General features: G+C 39.5%; 1 protein-coding gene across 1 annotated transcript in view; it reads left to right on the forward strand.

Moving 5' to 3' along the window:
• The window catches only part of LOC149300626 (dedicator of cytokinesis protein 8-like), a 51,225-nt gene extending 33,703 nt beyond the window's left edge, over positions 1-17,522 (forward strand). Inside the window, exons 21-46 of the mRNA XM_089485118.1 lie at positions 175-338; positions 773-868; positions 1,339-1,434; positions 2,065-2,214; positions 2,824-2,937; positions 4,068-4,223; positions 4,823-4,962; positions 5,506-5,675; positions 5,950-6,089; positions 6,495-6,677; positions 7,435-7,564; positions 8,020-8,110; positions 8,417-8,513; positions 9,035-9,169; positions 9,255-9,407; positions 9,815-9,973; positions 10,058-10,158; positions 11,452-11,644; positions 11,871-12,014; positions 12,472-12,603; positions 13,068-13,202; positions 13,626-13,715; positions 14,387-14,623; positions 15,703-15,846; positions 16,470-16,576; positions 17,348-17,522. Coding sequence (XP_089341244.1) covers positions 175-338; positions 773-868; positions 1,339-1,434; positions 2,065-2,214; positions 2,824-2,937; positions 4,068-4,223; positions 4,823-4,962; positions 5,506-5,675; positions 5,950-6,089; positions 6,495-6,677; positions 7,435-7,564; positions 8,020-8,110; positions 8,417-8,513; positions 9,035-9,169; positions 9,255-9,407; positions 9,815-9,973; positions 10,058-10,158; positions 11,452-11,644; positions 11,871-12,014; positions 12,472-12,603; positions 13,068-13,202; positions 13,626-13,715; positions 14,387-14,623; positions 15,703-15,846; positions 16,470-16,576; positions 17,348-17,522 — 3,632 coding nt within the window. The remainder of the gene's footprint in view (positions 1-174; positions 339-772; positions 869-1,338; positions 1,435-2,064; positions 2,215-2,823; positions 2,938-4,067; positions 4,224-4,822; positions 4,963-5,505; positions 5,676-5,949; positions 6,090-6,494; positions 6,678-7,434; positions 7,565-8,019; positions 8,111-8,416; positions 8,514-9,034; positions 9,170-9,254; positions 9,408-9,814; positions 9,974-10,057; positions 10,159-11,451; positions 11,645-11,870; positions 12,015-12,471; positions 12,604-13,067; positions 13,203-13,625; positions 13,716-14,386; positions 14,624-15,702; positions 15,847-16,469; positions 16,577-17,347) is intronic.
• The last annotated feature ends 3,449 nt before the right edge of the window (positions 17,523-20,971 follow it).

A 20,971-nucleotide genomic window follows, 5' to 3' on the forward strand; every position in this document is an offset into this window, starting at 1 on the left:
CCTTCTAGGGCAAGGCTTAAAACATGGGAAATTCTTTCTTATATTCTAAACCACACTGAAGTATTGCTGCCTCTATAAGACTAAAGCAAATCCATAACATGTTGCCACAACGTATATATAAAAAAACTGTTCTGAGCTGACATGGAGTTCTGCATTGTCACTCATTTTGACCAGGTGGAAATGTAGCCGAGTTACGTTACAACACGGTAGGACGTACATCAGCTGCCACTGTTGGCTCTAAACTAATACAGTCCCGAGCAATAAGTACCAGTAACCCCGACATCCCTGGCATGCAAAATGCTGCAGACGAGGAAGTCAAAACCATAATGTCTAACAAGGTGAGGAAACTTTGTAATTGGGTTGTTCTGTTTGGGTTGTTCATGTTAAAAGAACATGGTGTATATATATATGTATATGTGTGTATATATATATATATATATATATATATATATATATATATATATATAATATGTGTGTGTGTAAATATAATTCTTTCATTCCCTTTACAACTTGGACTAGGTACCACATTTACGCATCAGAAAGGCTCTAGAGCTTTATATCCATGTCCATTAGATAGCATCAGATGCTCATTCCTTAAAGCACTGTCCTAGTCATGTGAGAAGGTACTCGCATTACACACGTTAGACAGGGTTAGAGGCAGATTTAATATAATATCATTTACATAAAATGTGTGAAAGGAACCTTTTTTATATGTGCATGTTGTGAGTTTCCCTGATCGCTCTTCTAGTGGCATTGTGGTCTTTTGCTGCAGGTCATTGGTCGCAACTGCAATCGTATGTCCTTTTTTATTGAAGGCAGTAATGACACACAGTCTACCATTCCCAACACAAGACCATCTAGTAAAAAGGTACTTTGTGTGAGTCGTTCCTGAGGATCATAATTTAAGACTGAGCTAATCATTCCGTGTCTGGGGTAGAAAAGCATATATTTATGAAATGATGATTAAAACCTGAGGGTGTTAAAAGCTTGTGTAAATTAGGATAAGTAAGGAAACCAAAAAATCCACTGGGTTCTTACCTATATAAATGTATAAATCATAAGTACAACCATAAACTAAGGTCAATACATGCGGATAAATAGCATAATTACAGTTAGTCCTCTTATAGCTTTATGTGTTTTATTAATGATTGCTATATTTTGGTGAGAAGGCACAAAACCGTTCCGGCACATTTGTATTTCCAGTTTTGTTTGTGGCGTAATCGCTCATTTTTAATATATGTTTAATAACGCTCTAAAAAAGAACACACGTATGAACTTGCTTATTAAAATGTTCCGATTTACTCATAATGGGGAATTATACTTCGTTTCTCATTATAGCATTTTCACGAAGAGCTGGCACTTCAGATGGTGGTCAGCACTGGGATGGTCAGAGAAAGTGTTTTCAAGTACGCTTGGTTCTTCTTTGAACTTTTGGTAAGATCAACATTATACAAGATGTGTTTTTTCATGACCTCGCCTTTATAATGTTAACTTCATACAGTAAGTGTATCTTGGAGTTTGCACATGGTGTTCTGGTGGGAGCTGCTGTTGGTGTCCCAAGAGGATAAATATCAGTTTCATTATTTCAGTGTTAATCTTTTTAAGTAAGTAATTTCAGACTAATAGCCCTTTTCACAGATCCCCACTATTTATATACTATCTTGAGTTAAACAAGTTCTAAACAAGTATCCCTTCTTACATACCAGATGAGATGAAATTGGCCTAGGTGGTTTATGAAGCTTGCATACATGTGAACTGAAAATAAAGAATTGAAAGGTGAACTAGTTCCGCTGTTTATGGTTACTAAAATGTTTGAATTCTGTCTACCAATGACGGATCTGCTCCCACCACAACATCCATGCTTCTCTAACCGCAGTCCACCTAGTACTGAATTCCTCTTGCAGTAGTTGGTAAATTTCAACAAACTCGGTATTCTGTTGTTGAGCGAGGTTTGTATTGGTAAAGAGTAGGATGGCCACCTCTGTTTAAAAAGAAAGTGCAAGTGGGACACAAGCATGACATTTGATTCTGGTAATTATATGTTCCCTTTTTCCTGGCATTTAGATAAAAAGCATGACACAGTACATCCACAATATGGACAGACCAGATGTGCCTAGGAGGAATCGCTTCTCTGACCGGTTTAAAGATGACATAAGTACCATTGTGAATGTCATCACTGCTGAAATTGGAGCTCTTTTAAGCAAGCCACAAAAGGTAAACATAACCACAGCATCATCTTAACTACTTTCACATACTGGAAGACAGGAGGGAACTTGCTATAGTAATCATCATTTTGAGACAATTGTGTCATAATAGGCTATTCCATATTGTTTTAAAGTCTATCTTTAGGGCATCTTCATAATTTGCATCAATTTGCACAGACTCTCGACCGGCTATACACTGAGCAGCAGATCCGTCTGTTCTAACAAAAGGGCCTCCTTTGTCCATGTTGTGTGGGTTTGAAGGCTTTACAGTCAAAACGTGTACATAATTTATAATTATTTATATAAATTGTAACAATTAAGACATTTAGTTTACTTTTTTTGGTTATTTTTAACAGTGGACCAAATCATACTAAAGCGTTAGACCCATGTACAAACATGTGTAATTTCTGCATAACAAACACCATATTAATTTATAAAATATATTTATCCAATTATAAGTTATGCGCTTTGATGCAACGTTAAAATTTTAATTAGAAACAAACATACATATATTTAGAAATGTGTAATATATATTACAATGTACACCTTTATATATACTATATTGTAACTATATGTGCTCTGGGTTGAGTTTACTCATTGATAATTGTGTTCTATTCAGGAGGCAGAACAAGCAGAGAAAATCAACATAAGTTTGGCATTTTTCATATATGATTTAATATCCCTAATGGACCGTGGTTTCGTGTTTAATCTCATCAAGCTTTACTGCAATCAGGTAATAAGGGCTTTTGCATATTTATCAAGTGTTACAATTTGAGACTCTTTTCCCATTAGCTCTTCTGCCTTAAAGTTACAGTCATAGTAAAAAAAAAGTTACTAAAGTGTGATAAGTTGTACAACTATTTTTTTCTTGTTAGAGAAAACGCTAACACAGGGGCGTACCTAGAGTATTTGGGGCTGATCCTATATTTGGCACCCACACACACACTCTTACTCTCGATTTCTATCTCAATGTCTCCCTACCTTCTCTATTGACCACTTCAATGTCCCTCTATCTTTTCCCGCAGCTCAGTTTCTTCTCTTGCCTCTTCTTCAGTCTTCTTGTTTCAACTGATTCTCCCTGTGTCTTCTTTCTTCATCCACTTCTGCATTAACCAGGCCTCCCGGAGCACTTCAGCAAAACAGCAGAACTTCCGGGCACACCCTCTCCCCCAATTGGAGGAATGGGGGAGAGGCTGTCCCTGTGGCTCCGCCATTTTGCAGAAGTACTCCAAGTGGGCAGAATAATGAAGACTGATTCATGGAATAAGAAAAGCATTTCTGCACCTCTCTTTCTCCACAAGTCTGTCTGCATTATTCTGGCCTCTCGGTGTACTTCCACGAAAGAGCGTAGTCACAGGGACAGCCTATCCTCCGTTCCTCCAATGGGACAGAGGATGTGCCCAGAGGCTCCGTCCTTTTGCGGAAGTGTTTTGGGAGGCCTGGTTCACAAAGAAGAGGTCAAAGAAAAAAAGCACAAGGAGGAGCGGAAGAAGACAGAAGAACAAGAAGAGGCAAGAGAAGAAGCAGACCTGTGAGAAAGAAGACAGAGGGACGGAAGAGGTCGGTGTAGAAGATATTAAGAGATAATTTTCTGGGAGATCTCTCTGTGCCAGTGTGGCATCCCTCTGATGAGTGGCATCTAGGGTGGAACCCCCCCCCATGTATGCTACTGACTCTACATATGTACTATGTACGTGAGAGACATGCTTATACTGCATGCAGAAGTTTGTCATTGGTATGTTAGTATGTTGTATTACCCCACATTTTTTGCACAAATCATATCTGCAATCATAGCTCAGTTATCTCATTTTTGCACATCATTTTACTTTACCAGCGCAACTGTATTTGCTCCCTCTTATCTAGTTAACAACCAAACTGAATTCGTTCCCAACCTTGATTTCTATGAGACTGGAATTCCTGAGGATTCTGTGCAGCCATGAACATTATCTCAACTTAAACCTCTTCTTTGTGGCATCTTCGTCATCGCCAGCTTCTCCCTGTCCTTCTGTTTCTTCTGAGGTATATATATGATCTTACCTAAAGCTTGGTTATTTGTTTTTTAATTATTGGTGTAGAGCGAGGTTTTAATATAACTTGTTATAATGTACCTTTTCACACTGTTTCCCATGTGCACCTCAAGGATAAGCCAAACAAGAAAATGATGTCTTGGTACGTCACCTGGAAAACTGTGACATGTATGGTCTTCATATAATCTATGTTAATGGTTTTCAAATGAAAGGAGTAACAACGTTACAATTGCAGCAAGGTTTTTATGTTACTGAGCGGGTGGCAGATAGATGGAACAGTCTCTCATCGTGAGTGATAGAGGCATATGCAGCAAGGGAATTTAAATCTGCATGGCATAGGCGTAAAAATATTCTCAACCCAGCAGTTGGAAACTCAGTGGGGTCTCTCCTTGTTGGGGTATCATGCAGAATGTGTTGTGAGAGTCTGAAAAGGGGAAGTTTGCAGGTAAGGAAACTCCTGAGCTATACTTGGATACCAGGGCAAGTTTCAATGAAGATCAACTCAAAGTGGGTCTAGAAATCTGTGATTAACTGAGTGATTTTCACTGCACCTTGGTCTGTACTTACTAAACTCCTTTGTGCATCTTTCAGAACTCGAGCTCCTGCTCCAGTTTTCCAGACCAGAGAATCAGCGGAATGTTTGAGCTCTCTGCAGATTACCGCCAAAAGCATTTCCTAATTGGGCTTCTCTTCACCGAACTGGATGCCGCCTTGGACTCTGAAATCGAAGGGTATGCAAAACACAGTGTAACTATTTGTTGTGCTACAAGCATAAACACAGGTGTCCACATTTCGGCAAGTAGTACTTTGTTATGCCTTAAAACCAGAGTTGTGTTTAGGCCAAATGTTTCTTGTCATGGTGGCCCACAGGACATGTGGGTTGAACAATGTTAACCCTCGGCTAGGGGTGTACACCTGTAAGCTGGTAAAGATTATACTTTTGCATCATTATTATTTATATGGAGAAAACAGGAGAAAAGAAAAGGGAAAAGGCCTTTTTTTTTTTATATTTCTGAAAATAAATTACACAGATTAAAAACTGAAAAGCACAAACGGTGGGTAGTTTTGAAAACCTTAATCCAATTAGCTAAAAACTCTGTAGGTTAAAAATCCTTATTAATTTGAGTAGGAAATGTCCGGGATTGGTATTTGCATACAGATAATGTCATGTTTCTTCATGTTTTTCTACAACCTGTAATAATAATTTGCTTGCATGGACATGGCAATAATTTTAAAGCTAGTGTAGGAGAATTTTTGTCTTTTTTTTTTTTCAGCATTGCTAGGGTACAGAAAAAAGCTATTAATGCTGTATACAGTTTGCTGAGCTCGCATGACTTAGACCCACGCTGCCAGAAAACTGAAATTAAAAACAAGATTGCTGCTCTCTACCTGCCTTTGGTCAGCACCATTTTGGATGCTCTACCCCAGCTGCATGATCTCTCCGGTAAGCATTTGGGTGTTTGCGTATGATGGTATTTTGGTGTTAAATGACATGAGGAGAACACCCGCTGTCTTTTTGATATACAATCACCAACTTACATTTTATTTTGCTGGTTTTTCCTCGTTCATAGAGTGGTGGCTGTTCCCTAGTGTCCTCATAACGCTATGCCATTTTAGTATGACAGTTTGCTGCGGACAGGAGATCATTATTTATACTTGGCACTGGCCCTTGATGTGTGAACGCTTCTGGTAACTGTTATGTCTTATTTATACATTAGTGTTAGACTCGCGAGGGGGAAAGATCCGCAATGCGGATGAAGAACAAGACACTCCAAGTCCAATTAACCCAAATGTTGCAATGGCTGTAGCCGGAAATCATTTCAACTTGAAGCCTTCTGCCATGACTCTTACATCTGTGGTAAGTTTGTTCTTTTTGCACTATTTTTCACAGGCACATAAGGATTCCATTATTGCCGTGAACTACAATGGCTTTTGACCAGACAGGAGAACACAGTTATTAACAGCAATATTAACAAAGGGAAGCATGGCACACATTGCCTGAGGCTCTGTGGCAAGAGTAGGACCGTTCTCAAGCAAACCCAAATGTTCTGAGGATATTAAGAGTTGGAGTTAAATTGCAGTTGAGTTCACTGCTGCACTGGAGTCTCCTCGACACATTAATATATCACACTGAGGCAAACTGCTGTGAATAGAAGTCACAAATATTAATTCTGTGTGGATCATACCGCTACTGTGTTGATATAAAAAAAATTGTATGTGTGGAAATTAATATATTGCATTTTAATTAATTATTGTTCCCCAGCCTCTTAAAATGTATACTACAATGAGTCCTGAATCCACAAGAAAACTCTTAACCTGCTTCCTGTGGATCATGAAAAACGCAGAGCAGAATTTGATCCAGAGGTGGCTTGCCTACTTACCTACGCTCCAGCTGAACAGAGTCTTGGATTTACTGTACATGTGCGTCTCGTGCTTTGAGTACAAAGTAAGTTCTCAGTGTAACTTATCTTACAGAAAGGTCGTGTTGCCAAAATCATACGAACATCCCCTTCATTTCCATGACGCTTAAATAGATGATCTAACCATTCCAGCTGAAAAGTAACATGTTCGATGTATGGGTTTCTTTGTGTACATGTAGTGTTTGGTGGGCAGCAGCCATGAACAGTCTGCTATAGACAAGAAAAGGACATACCTAATGTTGGGTGTCTGAACAGATATTCTGTAAGATACTGCTTCTAAGTACTTCTTACAACTAGTGTCCCTAAAATCTTGAATGTGTACACTGCAGAGATGTGGTTTACTAATGCAGGAAAACAAACACATATTAAAACCACCAAATCAGATTAAATGCAAAGTATGTTTCATTTTCATTGTCCATATTAAGTATTATTATGTGTCCTTCATTGGCAAGTGTTGGGCATAGAACTGACACTTGTGCATTGATTGTATCTACAAAATGCAATCTTTTGGCGCTTATTACGTCAACCTAGTATATGTGATCATTAGCCGGCAGGCTCAACCGTTTTGCCTCTGGTCCATGCGCAACCTCTACTTCTACCCTAATAGAAAACTGAAGTGCAGTTACACTAGTGACCAGCAGGTAGCGGATCTCATCAGGGCCGTCTGCTTTTTGTGGTTGAAATGTAATGCCTTGTGATTTGATGATATACAGTATATTTGTTTTGTACGCTTGTTAAATCATTGAGAGTCTCACTGTATATCCTGTACGTGTGTGTAATCAGGGGAAGCAGTCCTCGGACAGAGTGAGCACGCTGGTACTTCAGAAGTCAAAGGATGTAAAAGCCCGACTGGAGGAAGCATTGCTAAGGGGTGAAGGAGCCAGGGGAGAAATGATGAGGCGATGGAAAACGGGTAGAGTAAAATCTCTATTGTCCTGTGCCAAAGACTTTGTACTGCTTCAATGTGAATCCTGCTTTACAAACGTTCCTGCGCTGTGTGTTTAGGCTGTTCCTTTCTGGATATCACTCCATCACTTTCATTCCAGTTATGTTTAACAGAAGTATTTGTAGCCATTTGGTTGTAAACTGAGTGACGTATTACCCCTCTGCCAAAAAAGTTAATTTGTTTGCACAGGAGAACATTTTTACTATACTGACCATCTCTGTACCAGGCCCCTGCACCCCATGAGTTTGTACCAAAGGAGATCAGTGACCCATGGGGATCAGCCACTCAGAGACTATTTACTACTACTTTGTTCCCCTGCTTGTAGAAAGCATGCTTAATACAATCATGATGGGGTTCCATATACGGTGTATAAGAATGTACTAGTACATGGAACTTCACAGTGGAATGGTTTGTTCCTCTAGCAGGCAATGATAGATTTGCTGGACTGAGTGAGAACTTGAGGTGGCGAAAGGAGCAGACGCAGTGGCGCCAAGCCAACGAGAGACTTAATTTGTGAGTACTTTATGAAGGTGACGGGGAATATATATGACCACTGTTGTTATGTTCCTGTCAATTAGATACTGAGCACAATAACCGTGTAGTTACTTATGATGGTCCATTGTAAACTTTTTCTTTTTTTTTCCTCTGGCAACAGGGATTACTCATTAAACTGCGTATTTATCTGTCCATTGATAACACTGGCATGTTATTCTGTATCTGACATTTAGTTAATTCCCAAAATAGAGTGTAATTCTTCATTTTCTAAGGAACACGTGTTTCTTTAAAGACAATATGAAAAGTAAAATGTTTACGTTGTAGGACAAAGGCCGAAATTGACCAGGAAGCCATCTTGAGTGGAAACCTGGCTACTGAGGCCAATCTGGTCATTTTGGATATGCTGGAAATTATTATACAGGTACATATCACAGAGATGCAACTTCTCTTTGGAAACATAGATGCTGGTTATATTATATCTGTTTAGGTTCAAAATAGCCTTATATCATTGTAGATGTCAAACTATAGTTCCCCTGATGCATAATATCCTAGAATAAATAGGTCTGGCTTTGGCTCCCGTCGAATCGTGGCAGGTGTCATGTCCATGATGGGCAGAAAGCTCTTTGTTGGAAACCCCTACTTTCTGTGTTCTGAAAAAGGGCTGCAAAATATATTCCTACAACTTCCCCAGTCATAACAGAAACTTTGTTTTGTCTGTAAATGATAGTAAAATGTTCCCAGCACAAGTGATGATGAATAAACTATAAATTCACCTTCGATAATTTTATATGATAACAGAAGTAGAACACATACAAAGTACACATATAAATTACTGCCAGGCATATTGTACACAATGCAGAGATCTGTTATCATATATGTTATCTATATGTTCTATGTTTTTGTATATGTTGATATATGTTGATAAAAATTTTCTGACTGTAGGTAAACTTGACGACTGAGTGTAAGGACAACCTACTTGGAGGAATTCTCAAAGTTCTCGTACACTCCCTGAGCACCAATCAGAGCATAACCTACCTGTCTCATTGCTTTGCCTCCATACGTCTGATCGTTATCAAGGTAAATAATCACGTTTAGTTTAGAACATACTTTACACAAGAAAAAACTAACTGCAGTGTGGTAAGACTATTGGCCTTTTTTCTAGTTTGGGGACTTCCTGTTCGAGGAGGAAGTGGAACAGTGTTCTGATCTATGCCAAAAAGTCTTGCATCATTGCAGCAGTTCTATGGAAAGCACACGGATCCAGGCTTGTGCCACCCTGTACTTGATCATGAGATACAGCTTCAGCAGCACAAGTGTAAGACATTCTGATGTTTGTGGATTTTTTCATTATTCCCAACTGACTGTACAGTTGACTTGACTGGTTATTAGAGGAACGAGACAGCGCGTGTATAATCCTAATCAAAGCTCCTGTCTCTTTGCAACCTTCTGTTTTTTCAACAGTTGGAATCCTGTAGTTATAGCGTAATTTCGGTGATTAACCCAGTGAGATGGTTTTATGAGATGTTTGGTGCTTGGTTAGCCAACTGGTGGCCTACTGAGTGCTCACTAGGTCTGTTATGGGGACAAGGAGCTTGCAGAAGGACATCTTCGTGTTGCTGAAATATTGCTGTATATATTAAATCTGACACAATGGAGGAATGGCCTTCCCTTTGGTCATGTAGAATCTGTGACTGTTACATTTATCTTTGCATTTTTATTCAGAACTTTGCCAGAGTGAAGATGCAGGTTACCATGTCACTGGCATCACTGGTTGGTAAGTCACAGGACTTCAATGAAGAGTATCTTCGAAAATCTCTGAGGACTATACTGGCTTATGCAGAAGAAGATGAAGAGATGCAATGCACTTTTTTTCCAGCACAGGTTAGAACAAAAAAGATGAACACACTTTCTGTTGTGTTGGGATTGATTCGGTGTCTGCATCAATAAAATTTCCATTTCATACAGGTTGATGAACTTTTGAGTAACCTTAACAGCATACTGTCAGACACTGTAAAAATGCGGGCATTCCAGGAGGACCCAGAAATGCTGATGGATCTTATGTACAGGTGAGTGCCCTGTATCTGCTGCTTCCAGGGGCGTAACTAGAAGCCTCAGGGCCCCGGTGTGAGAATCTGTTAAGGGCCACCCCCAACCCAATCTACCCCCTCTCCCTCCCTTCTCACTATGTACCCTCTCCCTACCCCCCCATTCTCACTATGCACCCTCTCCCTACCCCCCATTCTCACTATCTACCCCCTCTCCGGCTATCTACCCCCTCTCGCTCCCTTCTCACTATCTACCCTCCCCCTTCTCACTATCTACCCTCTCCCTACCCCCCTTCTCACTACCTACCCTCCCCCTTCTCACTATCTACCCTCTCCCTACCCCCTTCTCACTAGCTACCCTACCCCCCTTCTCACTACCTACCATCTCCCTACCCCCTTCTCACTATCTACCCCCCCTTCTCACTACCTACCCTCTCCCTACCCCCCCTTCTCACTACCTACCCTCCCCCTTCTCACTATCTGCCCTCTCCCTACCCCCCTTCTCACTACCTACCCTCCCCCTTCTCACTATCTACCCTCTACCTGCCCCCCCCTTCTCACTATCTACCATCTCCCTACCCCGACCTTCTCAGTGTCTACCCTCTCCCTACTCCCCTTTGTAGGTCAGTTACCATGCAGTCCTGTGGTGGGGGCGCAAGGCCTCTGTCTCGCTGCTCTGCCGCGGTGCGCACGGCTTCACTGCTGAGTGCTGGAATATGACATTATATGCCGGCGCTCAGCGTGAAGCGCCGGCACCCGAGACAGATGCCTCACACTCCCACCACTGCAGTCGGGGCAGCGATGAGGCAGGCAGGGAGCAGAGGAGACAGAAGGGTTCCGAGCGGTTGCTGAAAATGACCGCTCGCCACCCCTTGGGCCCCCCTGATTGGCAGAACTCCAGGGCCCGGTCGCAGTCGTGACCCCGGTAGTTCCGCCACTGGCTGCTTCAAAAGCCACAGTGCTATGCTTCAGTGAAAAGGTATAACAGTATGGCTTTTACTACAATATTCACTATGCTTAGCACTCACTAGTAACTAGAAGGCAAAGGCCCGATTTGTAATATAATAGTTAACCATGTCCTGTACCCTGTCTATGAACGGTCATAATGCCTTTAATTTACATTTTTTCGAGATAAGGAGATTATAATATCCATGGTTATAGGAATCTGAAATGTAAGAGGGAGATTGTTTATATTGCCTAAAAATTTTCTTCTTCCTCTGTTATTTCATACACAGCGATACAAGCATATTGAAAGTAAAGTGATATGCATGCCATGACAGACAGGGGCTCATTATGGTTTGTTCTTTTTACTAGAATTGCCAAGGGTTATCAAACGTCTCCAGACCTGCGGCTGACATGGCTACAGAACATGGCAGAGAAACATGTTAAGAGGAAGTGTTACACGGAAGCAGCTATGTGCCTGGTACATGCAGCTGCTCTGGTGGCGGAATATCTAAGCATGTTGGAAGATTGCAGCTACTTACCCGTTGGCAGTGTGAGCTTTCAGGTGGGAATACAACATCTAATTCTAGAATATATAAAAATATTATTTATTATATTATTATTTATTATTATTTATTATCATTATTTGCCCTGCAGTAATATACACTAATAACTGTGATTGGTTAGGGGATAAATGGGATTAGCTTTTTCATGCTTGTTCAGAGTTCAGTTGCAATCTCTTTCCATTGCAACTGAAAGCATAAATGATAACAAAACCATGGATCTTTCAGAATATATCCTCTAACGTCATAGAAGAATCAGCCGTTTCTGACGACATTCTGACTCCGGATGAAGATGGTGTGTGTTCCGGGAGGTACTTCTCTGAAAATGGACTGGTTGGTCTGTTGGAACAGGCTGCAGAGCTCTTCAGCACAGTGAGTGCCTCGTGTATCTGTTTGTATTGGCTATATGTGGCCCACCATATCAACTCCATAAAACACTATGCTAGTCCAATGACTTTCCATCTAGTCTAAATAACAGGACATAGCTTTGCTGTTATCTTGTAGGAGGATAAACGGATGACTACACCAACACTGCAAAGTAAACATTATTTTTGTGTGGTTATGTTACATTAGTTAAACTTAAGTCTTTACTGCCAGTTTGCTGCCCTCTTATTTTCTCATTTACATTTTAAGGGTATGCTTTTAAAAGTAAAAGGTATCTTAACTAGTTCCTCTGCCCACTCTTCCAAATGCTTTGTCAATTTTGTCCGCACCTCATCCAATCTGATCGGGTTGAGCCCAGTCTCCTCTAAGCCCAACCTACGCGTAGCTACAGGGAAAGATAAGAATCTGCTATGAGTTACTTAAATGTGTTATTTCTGTGTTTAAGGCAGGGTTCTATGAAACGGTGAACGAAGTCTATAAGATTGTCTTACCTGTTCATGAAGCACACCGGGACTACCGCAAGCTCACGTTGACTCATGAAAAACTGCAAAAGGCTTTCAGCAACATACTAATCAAGGTAGCTAAAATACATCCACCGTGTAGCTTCTTTGATTAAAGTCTGTTTAATATACATTCATAATTCTTAAATCAAGGTGAGGTTAAATGTGCATAACTTTTTAAAGAGAATGCGTTGACAAACTACCAATGTTTTAAGCATAGCATGACATGTTAATGAAGGGACTAATACTATTCCTTGAACTCAACGTTAGGTGAATTAGGATACTCCTTGTGCCTCTCATGCCATATTTCAAAAGACAACGTATTATAAAATGGCAGAGTTGTTCTCACGTTTAGGAATCTGATGCAATTATTATCATTTTAATTACCGGTATAATTCTCAAACTGTAATGAGCAACCCAACCAGTTCATTAAGCTAAGAGGACCCTGTCCCCAAATATATACTCAAAATGATTTTCTTTCTATGCAAATAAGCATCAGTTTAATCATTGGATAACGAATGTTCATTTATTCCCATATTAGAGCCACAAGCGAATGTTTGGAACTTACTTCCGTGTTGGCTTCTATGGTGCCAAATTTGGAGATTTAGATGAACAGGAATACATTTACAAGGAACCAGCTATCACCAAACTTCCTGAGATAGCCCACAGACTCGAAGTAAGTATTTTGGTACTTTCTGTATTTTTTCACTATTGAGTATGAATATTGCTTATTGGAAGAAAGACATATATAAATAATTCATCCACACTAAACCAGCGGTCTCATTTAGAAAAAAAAACCAGCCTGTTAACTCAGCGGTCTAAAGTAGTGTTACTTAAATATTGTTTTTTTCGTCCTACTTCCAAGATTTTCCTGCGGAAACTCAATGAGGAAGTATAGGAATTAGAAGGAATTATGTACATATATATTGATAAATATTTGACATGAATATTCCCTAACTGTTATAGCAGGCAGTCCTATTGATATTAGTATGAAACGTATAAAATGATAAGGAATCCTTCTTGCAAGGACACCAGTTGAGAGTTACTGACTTACTCTACATCCAAATCATGTTACAAGAGATGTGTGTTCTTATTTCAGGGATTTTATGGTCAGTGTTTTGGAGAGGATTCTGTGGTGGTGATTAAAGACTCCATCCCTGTGGACAAATCAAAACTGGATCCTTCCAAGGTACGGTACATTTTGGAGGTACCAACGTGATTGACTTCAGCAAGTATGGCTGCAATAATATGTGATACAAATTGATGTAGTGGCTGTTACTCCTAAAGGAATATGAAAAACCCTAAAACGTCATTACACATACAAAGTTTCTTTAAATCCCTTAAACACTGATAACAACATAATTGCAGAAAAACTTTAATGAAATATATAGGAAATACCTTTTTTCAGCATATAGGATTCGCCAGAAGATGCGAGTCCCCGTCTGTATGTCTGCCAATAAACATGTGTGGCATCCTTTTATTTAAGTTTTACTGCAATTTTGTTACTAATGTTTAAATATTGTTCTTTAAAGTAAAATGTTCGCTTTACGACTGGTGAGCAGTCTTTGTATGAAAGAGAAGACTCTTTGGGATGCGTTCTGTATACGCTGTGATAAGACTTCCTGTGTGAAATATGAACACCGCTGTTTCTAATTCCAGTTCAGCACCTTGAGCTTAGAGCAGTGTTATATAATGTAATGTAATATAATGTATAATGCAAGTAAGACTCCATGACACTAAGCACTTTACTACTTCTACCAATTATGTTAATGCAAGTGTAGTATTATCCTCTATCTTATATATTTATATAGTTTTGATTACTGTTCCCCTTAAACTCCCTTTCTTCTTCTTCTTTTACAGGCCTACATACAGATTACATTTGTGGAACCTTATTTTGAGGAGTATGAAATGAAGTACAGAGTTAATTACTTTGAAAAAAACTACAATCTCCGCCGCTTCATGTACACCACCCCTTTTACATTGGATGGGCGGCCCAGGGGAGAGCTGAATGAGCAATACAAGAGAAAAACTATACTGACCACAATGCACGCCTTCCCTTACATCAAAACTCGCATAAACGTCATTCAGAAAGAAGAGGTAAAGCAGCAGATGAGAACCTATAATGGACCAGGGGCAGGGGGAGTAAGAGCGGACTTTTGACAAGGTGTAGCAATTCTGGTCATTGGTCTCAGTGACTAAAGATGAATGTGGATGACAGTATTATCTATCACCTTCAGTCACTGAAGGTGATACTGGTTAATAACTTGTACTCCTATTCTTGTTTTAGCACCATGGTCTTGCCTCTTCTTCTGCTTTGGATTTGGTGCACCAATTTTCATTTTCCCCCTTATAGCTGGAAGAATGTGTAGGTACATTATCTTATTTGAGCTTGACAGGGGCAGTACAGCTACATTTACTACAGATACTGATCAAATCGACATCGCCACTATTATTCATGATAATTGCAGAAAAGGTTTGCCATCAGCAGCCGACATTCCATGTAATAATATCCATGCCGTTCACGTAGGCCAATGTCTGTGCACAGAAAACATGCCAGAATGCTATTTTAAAGCCTTGTGTGCCTGCTACGGATTATTCTTCACGGGAAACAGTTTGGATATACTGTCCTATTCATAGTTTCCTTCTAATTACTTCAGATATCTAATTTTTACTATTTAATTCTTTATTAAGAAATATAAATACTAGACAAAACATGCTGTAATTATGTAACATTGTACTGATGACCAGTATAGGGCATTATGCTTCAACTTTAGCTTTATCTTTGATACATTGGATGCAAAGTGCTATGGAAAATTTACCCCCTTCCCAATTTCTTCTGAAATATTTTAAGTAAAAAAATAGATCATCCACCTAATTTTCTTTATAAGACAAAGACAACATGAGTAAACATGAGCAGCTTTTAAATGATTTTATTTTTTGAAGGCAAAATCTGAACCGATCTAACCCACGTGAAAAAGTAGCTAAACCTTATAACTGGTGGTGCCACCCTTGGTAACTGGCAACGAGTCTTTTACATTGATGAGGACGAATTTTGGCGCACTTCTTGGCGGAATTATTTTAATTCAGCACTACGTGCTTTACTAGACACTTCTCCAATTAAGAATAGCTCACGGCATTGGCAGATGATTTAAGCTGGAGGACTTTGTGTTTTTCAGTTCACGCTTACACCCATTGAAGTTGCCATAGAAGACATGCAGAAAAAGACTCTAGAGCTAGCTCTTGCCACCAGCCAGGACCCACCAGATGCTAAAATGCTTCAGATGGTTCTTCAAGGCTCAGTTGGGGCCACTGTAAATCAGGTAATGATTCTTCCTGCTTTGGTTTTCATTGCCTGAATGTTTGTTACATATAGGATTGGATAACGTTCAGTGTGTCGGTGATACATCAGAAGCAAGAAAAGATCTGAGCATAAAGTTGTCTGGGCTAAGATGGGTTAATAAAGCAGGGAGTCATATTGTTACATGAGTTGCATTTTATGTATATTAGCACATGTAATTTTAGCAGACACAAAGAGAATACCCTAAATTAAGAAATCAATCATTCATTAAAGAACACAATTTTCTTTACAAAACATTTTGTTATAGTTTTGTTAAATATTGATATTTAATCATTTAAAAACCTTTGCACTTATGTGTGCTCTTTTAGGGACACATTTTTTACCATTTTTGCTTTGTATCGGGGATGCATTCTACTATCTTCTGTTTATTTGCATTTTTTGTGTAACAATGTGTAAAGGTCTTACACCATTTGGAAAAAATGCTTAATAGATATGTTATTAATAGCGAAAAGAAATCACATGCTTTCATTAACGGTCTCTGGCATGTCATAATCTATCCAGTTATTGACTACCCTTAAGTACTGCATACCCAGACATCCTAAACATTTGCATCATCGTATACCACTTGTGTGTTATGTACAACAGGGACCACTAGAGGTAGCTCAAGTGTTTCTGGCCGAGATTCCAGCTGACCCAAAGCTCTACAGACATCACAACAAGTTGCGACTGTGTTTCAAAGAGTTTATAATGAGGTAAGCTGGCTCTCCCAGCGATTTGTTATGCATCAGTTAAGGGTGGAGACACATTTGATGGCAGATAGGAACCACTCGGCCCATCCTCAACCATTTCTGCTGGGAAGCTGATCCATTTACCTTCTTCCCTCCTTGGTAAAGTAATCGTTACTTGCATTACATCTAAACCTTTGGAGCCTCATACTATAGGTCTATACATGTTAAAAGCTATTTGCAGGCTACAGAGTCTTTAAGAGAAAGTAATTATAACCTGTTAAGTACTCGTTCAGCTGGGCTGAGAGCATACCAAGGCATTAAACTACACAGCAATGTGTTAATGTTCTGTGCAGCCCTTGGCTAGTGTCTCCACCCCCATGGCAGCCTTACGCCTGGCACTTCGTGTGGGAACAGAGTTTAATAGAGATGTGCCAGTTTGGCAAGTCCTCCATAGTGTAAATGAGTCGGCCATTGAGAAGCAGCACACATTGACACCTATTGGGTGATGTGCCACTAGTTGGCAGACCTGCCGCCCTAAACCTAGTCAGCCTAGGCCAGAGGACGCCACTGATGCTTCATTTATTTTACATGTAAAGCTGTTGATTTGAGGGAAAGCCATCTGATATTCTTACCTCTGCATTACGACTGGGCTTTTCATTCTTTAATGCCTGCTGTCTGTGGCAGTCCCTGTCCGTGTGGACTGGCAGAGATATTGTATGAACCCCGTTACACAAGCAACTACAACAAAAATGTTTTCATCCTGCTGGCTTGGTGTAAAATATCTTCTTCCAACAGATGTGGTGAGGCAGTGGACAAGAACAAGACGCTTATTTCATGTGACCAAAGAGAATACCACCAGGAACTGAAGAAGAATTACAATAAACTGAAAGAGAACCTTCGACCCATGATCGAACGTAAGATCCCTGAGCTGTACAAGACTGTGGTGAAGACCCGCAATGAAGAAAGGTGAATGTCACATTATTGTCGTACAACAGTGTGTCCATTTCAACTCTTCCAGCGACATTTCCTTTTAAACCATGCTATTGTTTGGTGAAGTCTTGGCATTCATTTCAATATGGTGGATGAATGTACTAGGCATATATTGCTTCTATGTCTTGCTTTGCTTGGCTACATCATAGTTAACTACTGGGCAAGTATGCTCTACTTTGAACAGTGGTATGTAAGAAGAGGGCCAAGTCTGACAAGCAGCGGAAAAACAAGGAGAAGAGACATGAGGGTTAGCAAGGGGATTTATAAGAAGCTGAACCGAAGGAAGAGCCACCACGCTATCTAAATATTTACTTTTACCTATAGGCAGGCCCAGGAAACTCCAGCAGTTTGGGAGCGCCCAGCTTAACGTTCTTGTAGTGTGATGACCCAAAAATAAATGTGAGATAATCCATGTTTAGCTGGCTCAATGCACATTGTCCAGTTCTATTAACACCATTACTGCTGTATTACATAGAAAGCATGTACAAGCAACACAGAATAGATCTGGCCGAGGAAATTGCCCCAGGCTGAGCGTCCCCTTGCATTTAAACCTATATTCAATGCGGTTGCATTAGCTGTACTAAGTTACAGAATATCACTGAGATCTGATAAAGTATTTTGGATAATTTATGCCGTATTATAGAATTATAGGACATGACTTGGCACAGAGAGCATTAAATCACTGAGTTACAACGTAATGAACAGTGCTTTCCTTACCGTGTGGCGCTCCAAGTTCTTCAGATAAACAGCCGAAGTGCCATTTAACATTATACCCACGTTTACAGCCCGCAAAATAAAATACACTTAAGTCTGTATGGGCAAGTCTCAAAACAAGCCTGCTCTGAATGCATATGCCTGTCGATTTCCACAAAGCTTTAAGCATAGCATAGAATTGCAGTGGCCTTTGCCATACTTTAAATATTTAAAATGTATTGTTCTTTTAATTTACCATGCCTTCTAACAAAAAAATCCATATCAATCTCATCTTCCCATTGCAAATGAGTAAAAGTAATTATTTCTGTTAATTCGTTTTACTGCCAATGAAATAAATGAAAATGCCTGAAAAGCTTACTAAAGATGTAAAAAACAAGTGGCATCCATCTTGGCTGTAAACATAATGAGGATCTCCATAGTTGCGGGATGCCTCCCATTACACATTTCACAGATGGCTGCAGCTAGGTGAAGGCATTCAAGGCATGCAGGGAATTGTAAACAAGGCTGCTGTGTGTCTTGCCCCTGTCACGAGGAATGAGGTCTAATTATCAGAGAATGCCTTTAAAGACCTCAGTGTTTTCATCCCATTCAAAATGTCAACTTCATTTACGTTGAAGATCCGGTTACTTATTGCTTCAATGTATACGTTTCAGAAGAACAACAAGTTCTAAGAAGTGTAGTTAACTTCGGGTCATAGGCGCACGTTCCGGTAATGTAGATGGAAACCTATAGTATATTCTACTAGGGCGAGACATATAAGCTTGAGACACATCGAATAGAGGAGCCCTTAACTTCTCAGGAACTGTTACACCGCCGGCTATAGGCTTTTTAAGGTATTAAGCAGAAACATTTAAGTGGGCCTCATCTCTATTATGAGTTGAGTGATTAAAAGACTCATTATAATAAACACACACTAAGGCATATGTATTGGGGAAAAAATAATTGATTATTATTTTATGAGAAATTGAGAAATCTGCACGTGTGACTTATTCTACCAATTTTGCACATATACCTCTTGCGTAATATACTCCCACATCTGCCTCTGCATGTACCTACTCACCTTTTTAGGATAATTTATTGTTTTATATGGTGCCATCACAGCACTATTATTATTATTATCCTTTATATAGCGCCAACAGTTTACGCAGCGCTTAATACAATACATAAATTCAAGGGATATGACAAGACAAGAATTGACAGACTAAGACAAACCGATACATTTGGTGGAGAGAGCCCTGCTCGCAAGCTTACAATTTAAGCCCAGATTGTTATGTTATGGCCCTAAGCAGATACTTTTCTTATGCTTATACAAGCATATACTTCCATCCCTCAGTGTAGTAGAGCGCCTGAGTATTATATGTTTACATTTAATAAGCAAAATGGACACTGCCTAGTTAGTCTAAGAGAAGATGAAATTAAACATGATACCTTTTAATGGGTCAACGTAGAAAATGATCACCACCACTTTTGGGACCTTGGAGATCCCTTTTTTTTTATGGAATAACTTCTGAGATCTGTGAAGCTTATGTGGTTTTACATATTTTTGCAAATTGGCCCAATACAAAAGATTCCATCCCTGTCATTCCGTTTGTAGTTCATCTGGATTCTAGTGATCTACTGAGCTGATAGAAATATCTCAATGCAGATACCAATATTGGAATTACTTTACCAATTCAATTGCAGCAATGCCATAATTATCTTGCTGTTTTGTGAATGCTGTCATTATCTGCCCGTCTTGGCTTTTTTCTTCTTTTTCACGTGTGTTCTGAACTCTTTTTCTTTGACAGGACATTATCACAAAGATCCAGCTTCAGGAAATACGACTCACAGGTTTTTCAGAATAGTTGAATTTCTGGATCCAGCCAAGTAAAATGATCAAATAAGCAGAGACGCATCATGGCATTCACAATTAGCACACAAATGTCTAACATCAAAAACAAATCTTAAAAAGACAGAGTAAGGGTGTGCAAATTATATTTAATATAGGGTCGACAAATTTGGTTTGGACCTAGGAGCCAGCCAAAAATGTAGGAGCCAGTTTTTTCCCAATCATGTTTTTTTAGTTTGATTATATTTAAAGTTTCGATCATAACTCCCCACTTCCTTTTCTCTTCTAAGATGATATACACACTATACACACTTACTCCAGTACTATATACAACCTACACATATGGTATATTCACAAACACATATATATATATATATATATATATTAAACACTCATCTACAGACACCAGACAAGCCAGAAGGCTTGCTTTTCCCTCAGAAATCTCATGGTGCTTTCACAACCACAAGGGATTCTGGGTAGGCACATGCAAATAAGGTTAACAATTATCACCTTTGCCTCTATATCCACTTTATACATGGATCCCTTGAAAGTAATTGCTAAACTCAGGAAGAGGTTGTGAAAGCACCATGAGATTTCTGAGGGAAAAGCAAGCCTTCTGGCTTGTCTGGTGTCTGTAGATGAGTGTTTTTAATAATACTTCTACTACCCCTTAAATTTAAGTGGAAGGGTTTCCATCACCTTTTACCCACCATAACTTATGTAATGATAGATATATATATATATATATATATATATATACATACATATACATATACACTGACTTTAACACTATAGCACACACACATACACTAACCCTCTCCCCCTCTCCATCTTATTCTCTCTGACCTGTCTGCCCTGTGGGCACGCTGTCCGCCATTCCTCTCAGG

This window comes from Sceloporus occidentalis, unplaced genomic scaffold (genome assembly GCF_023333645.1).
Source record: "Sceloporus occidentalis isolate IW3139 unplaced genomic scaffold, rSceOcc1.0.p SCAF_24, whole genome shotgun sequence".
NCBI lineage: Eukaryota > Metazoa > Chordata > Lepidosauria > Squamata > Phrynosomatidae > Sceloporus > Sceloporus occidentalis.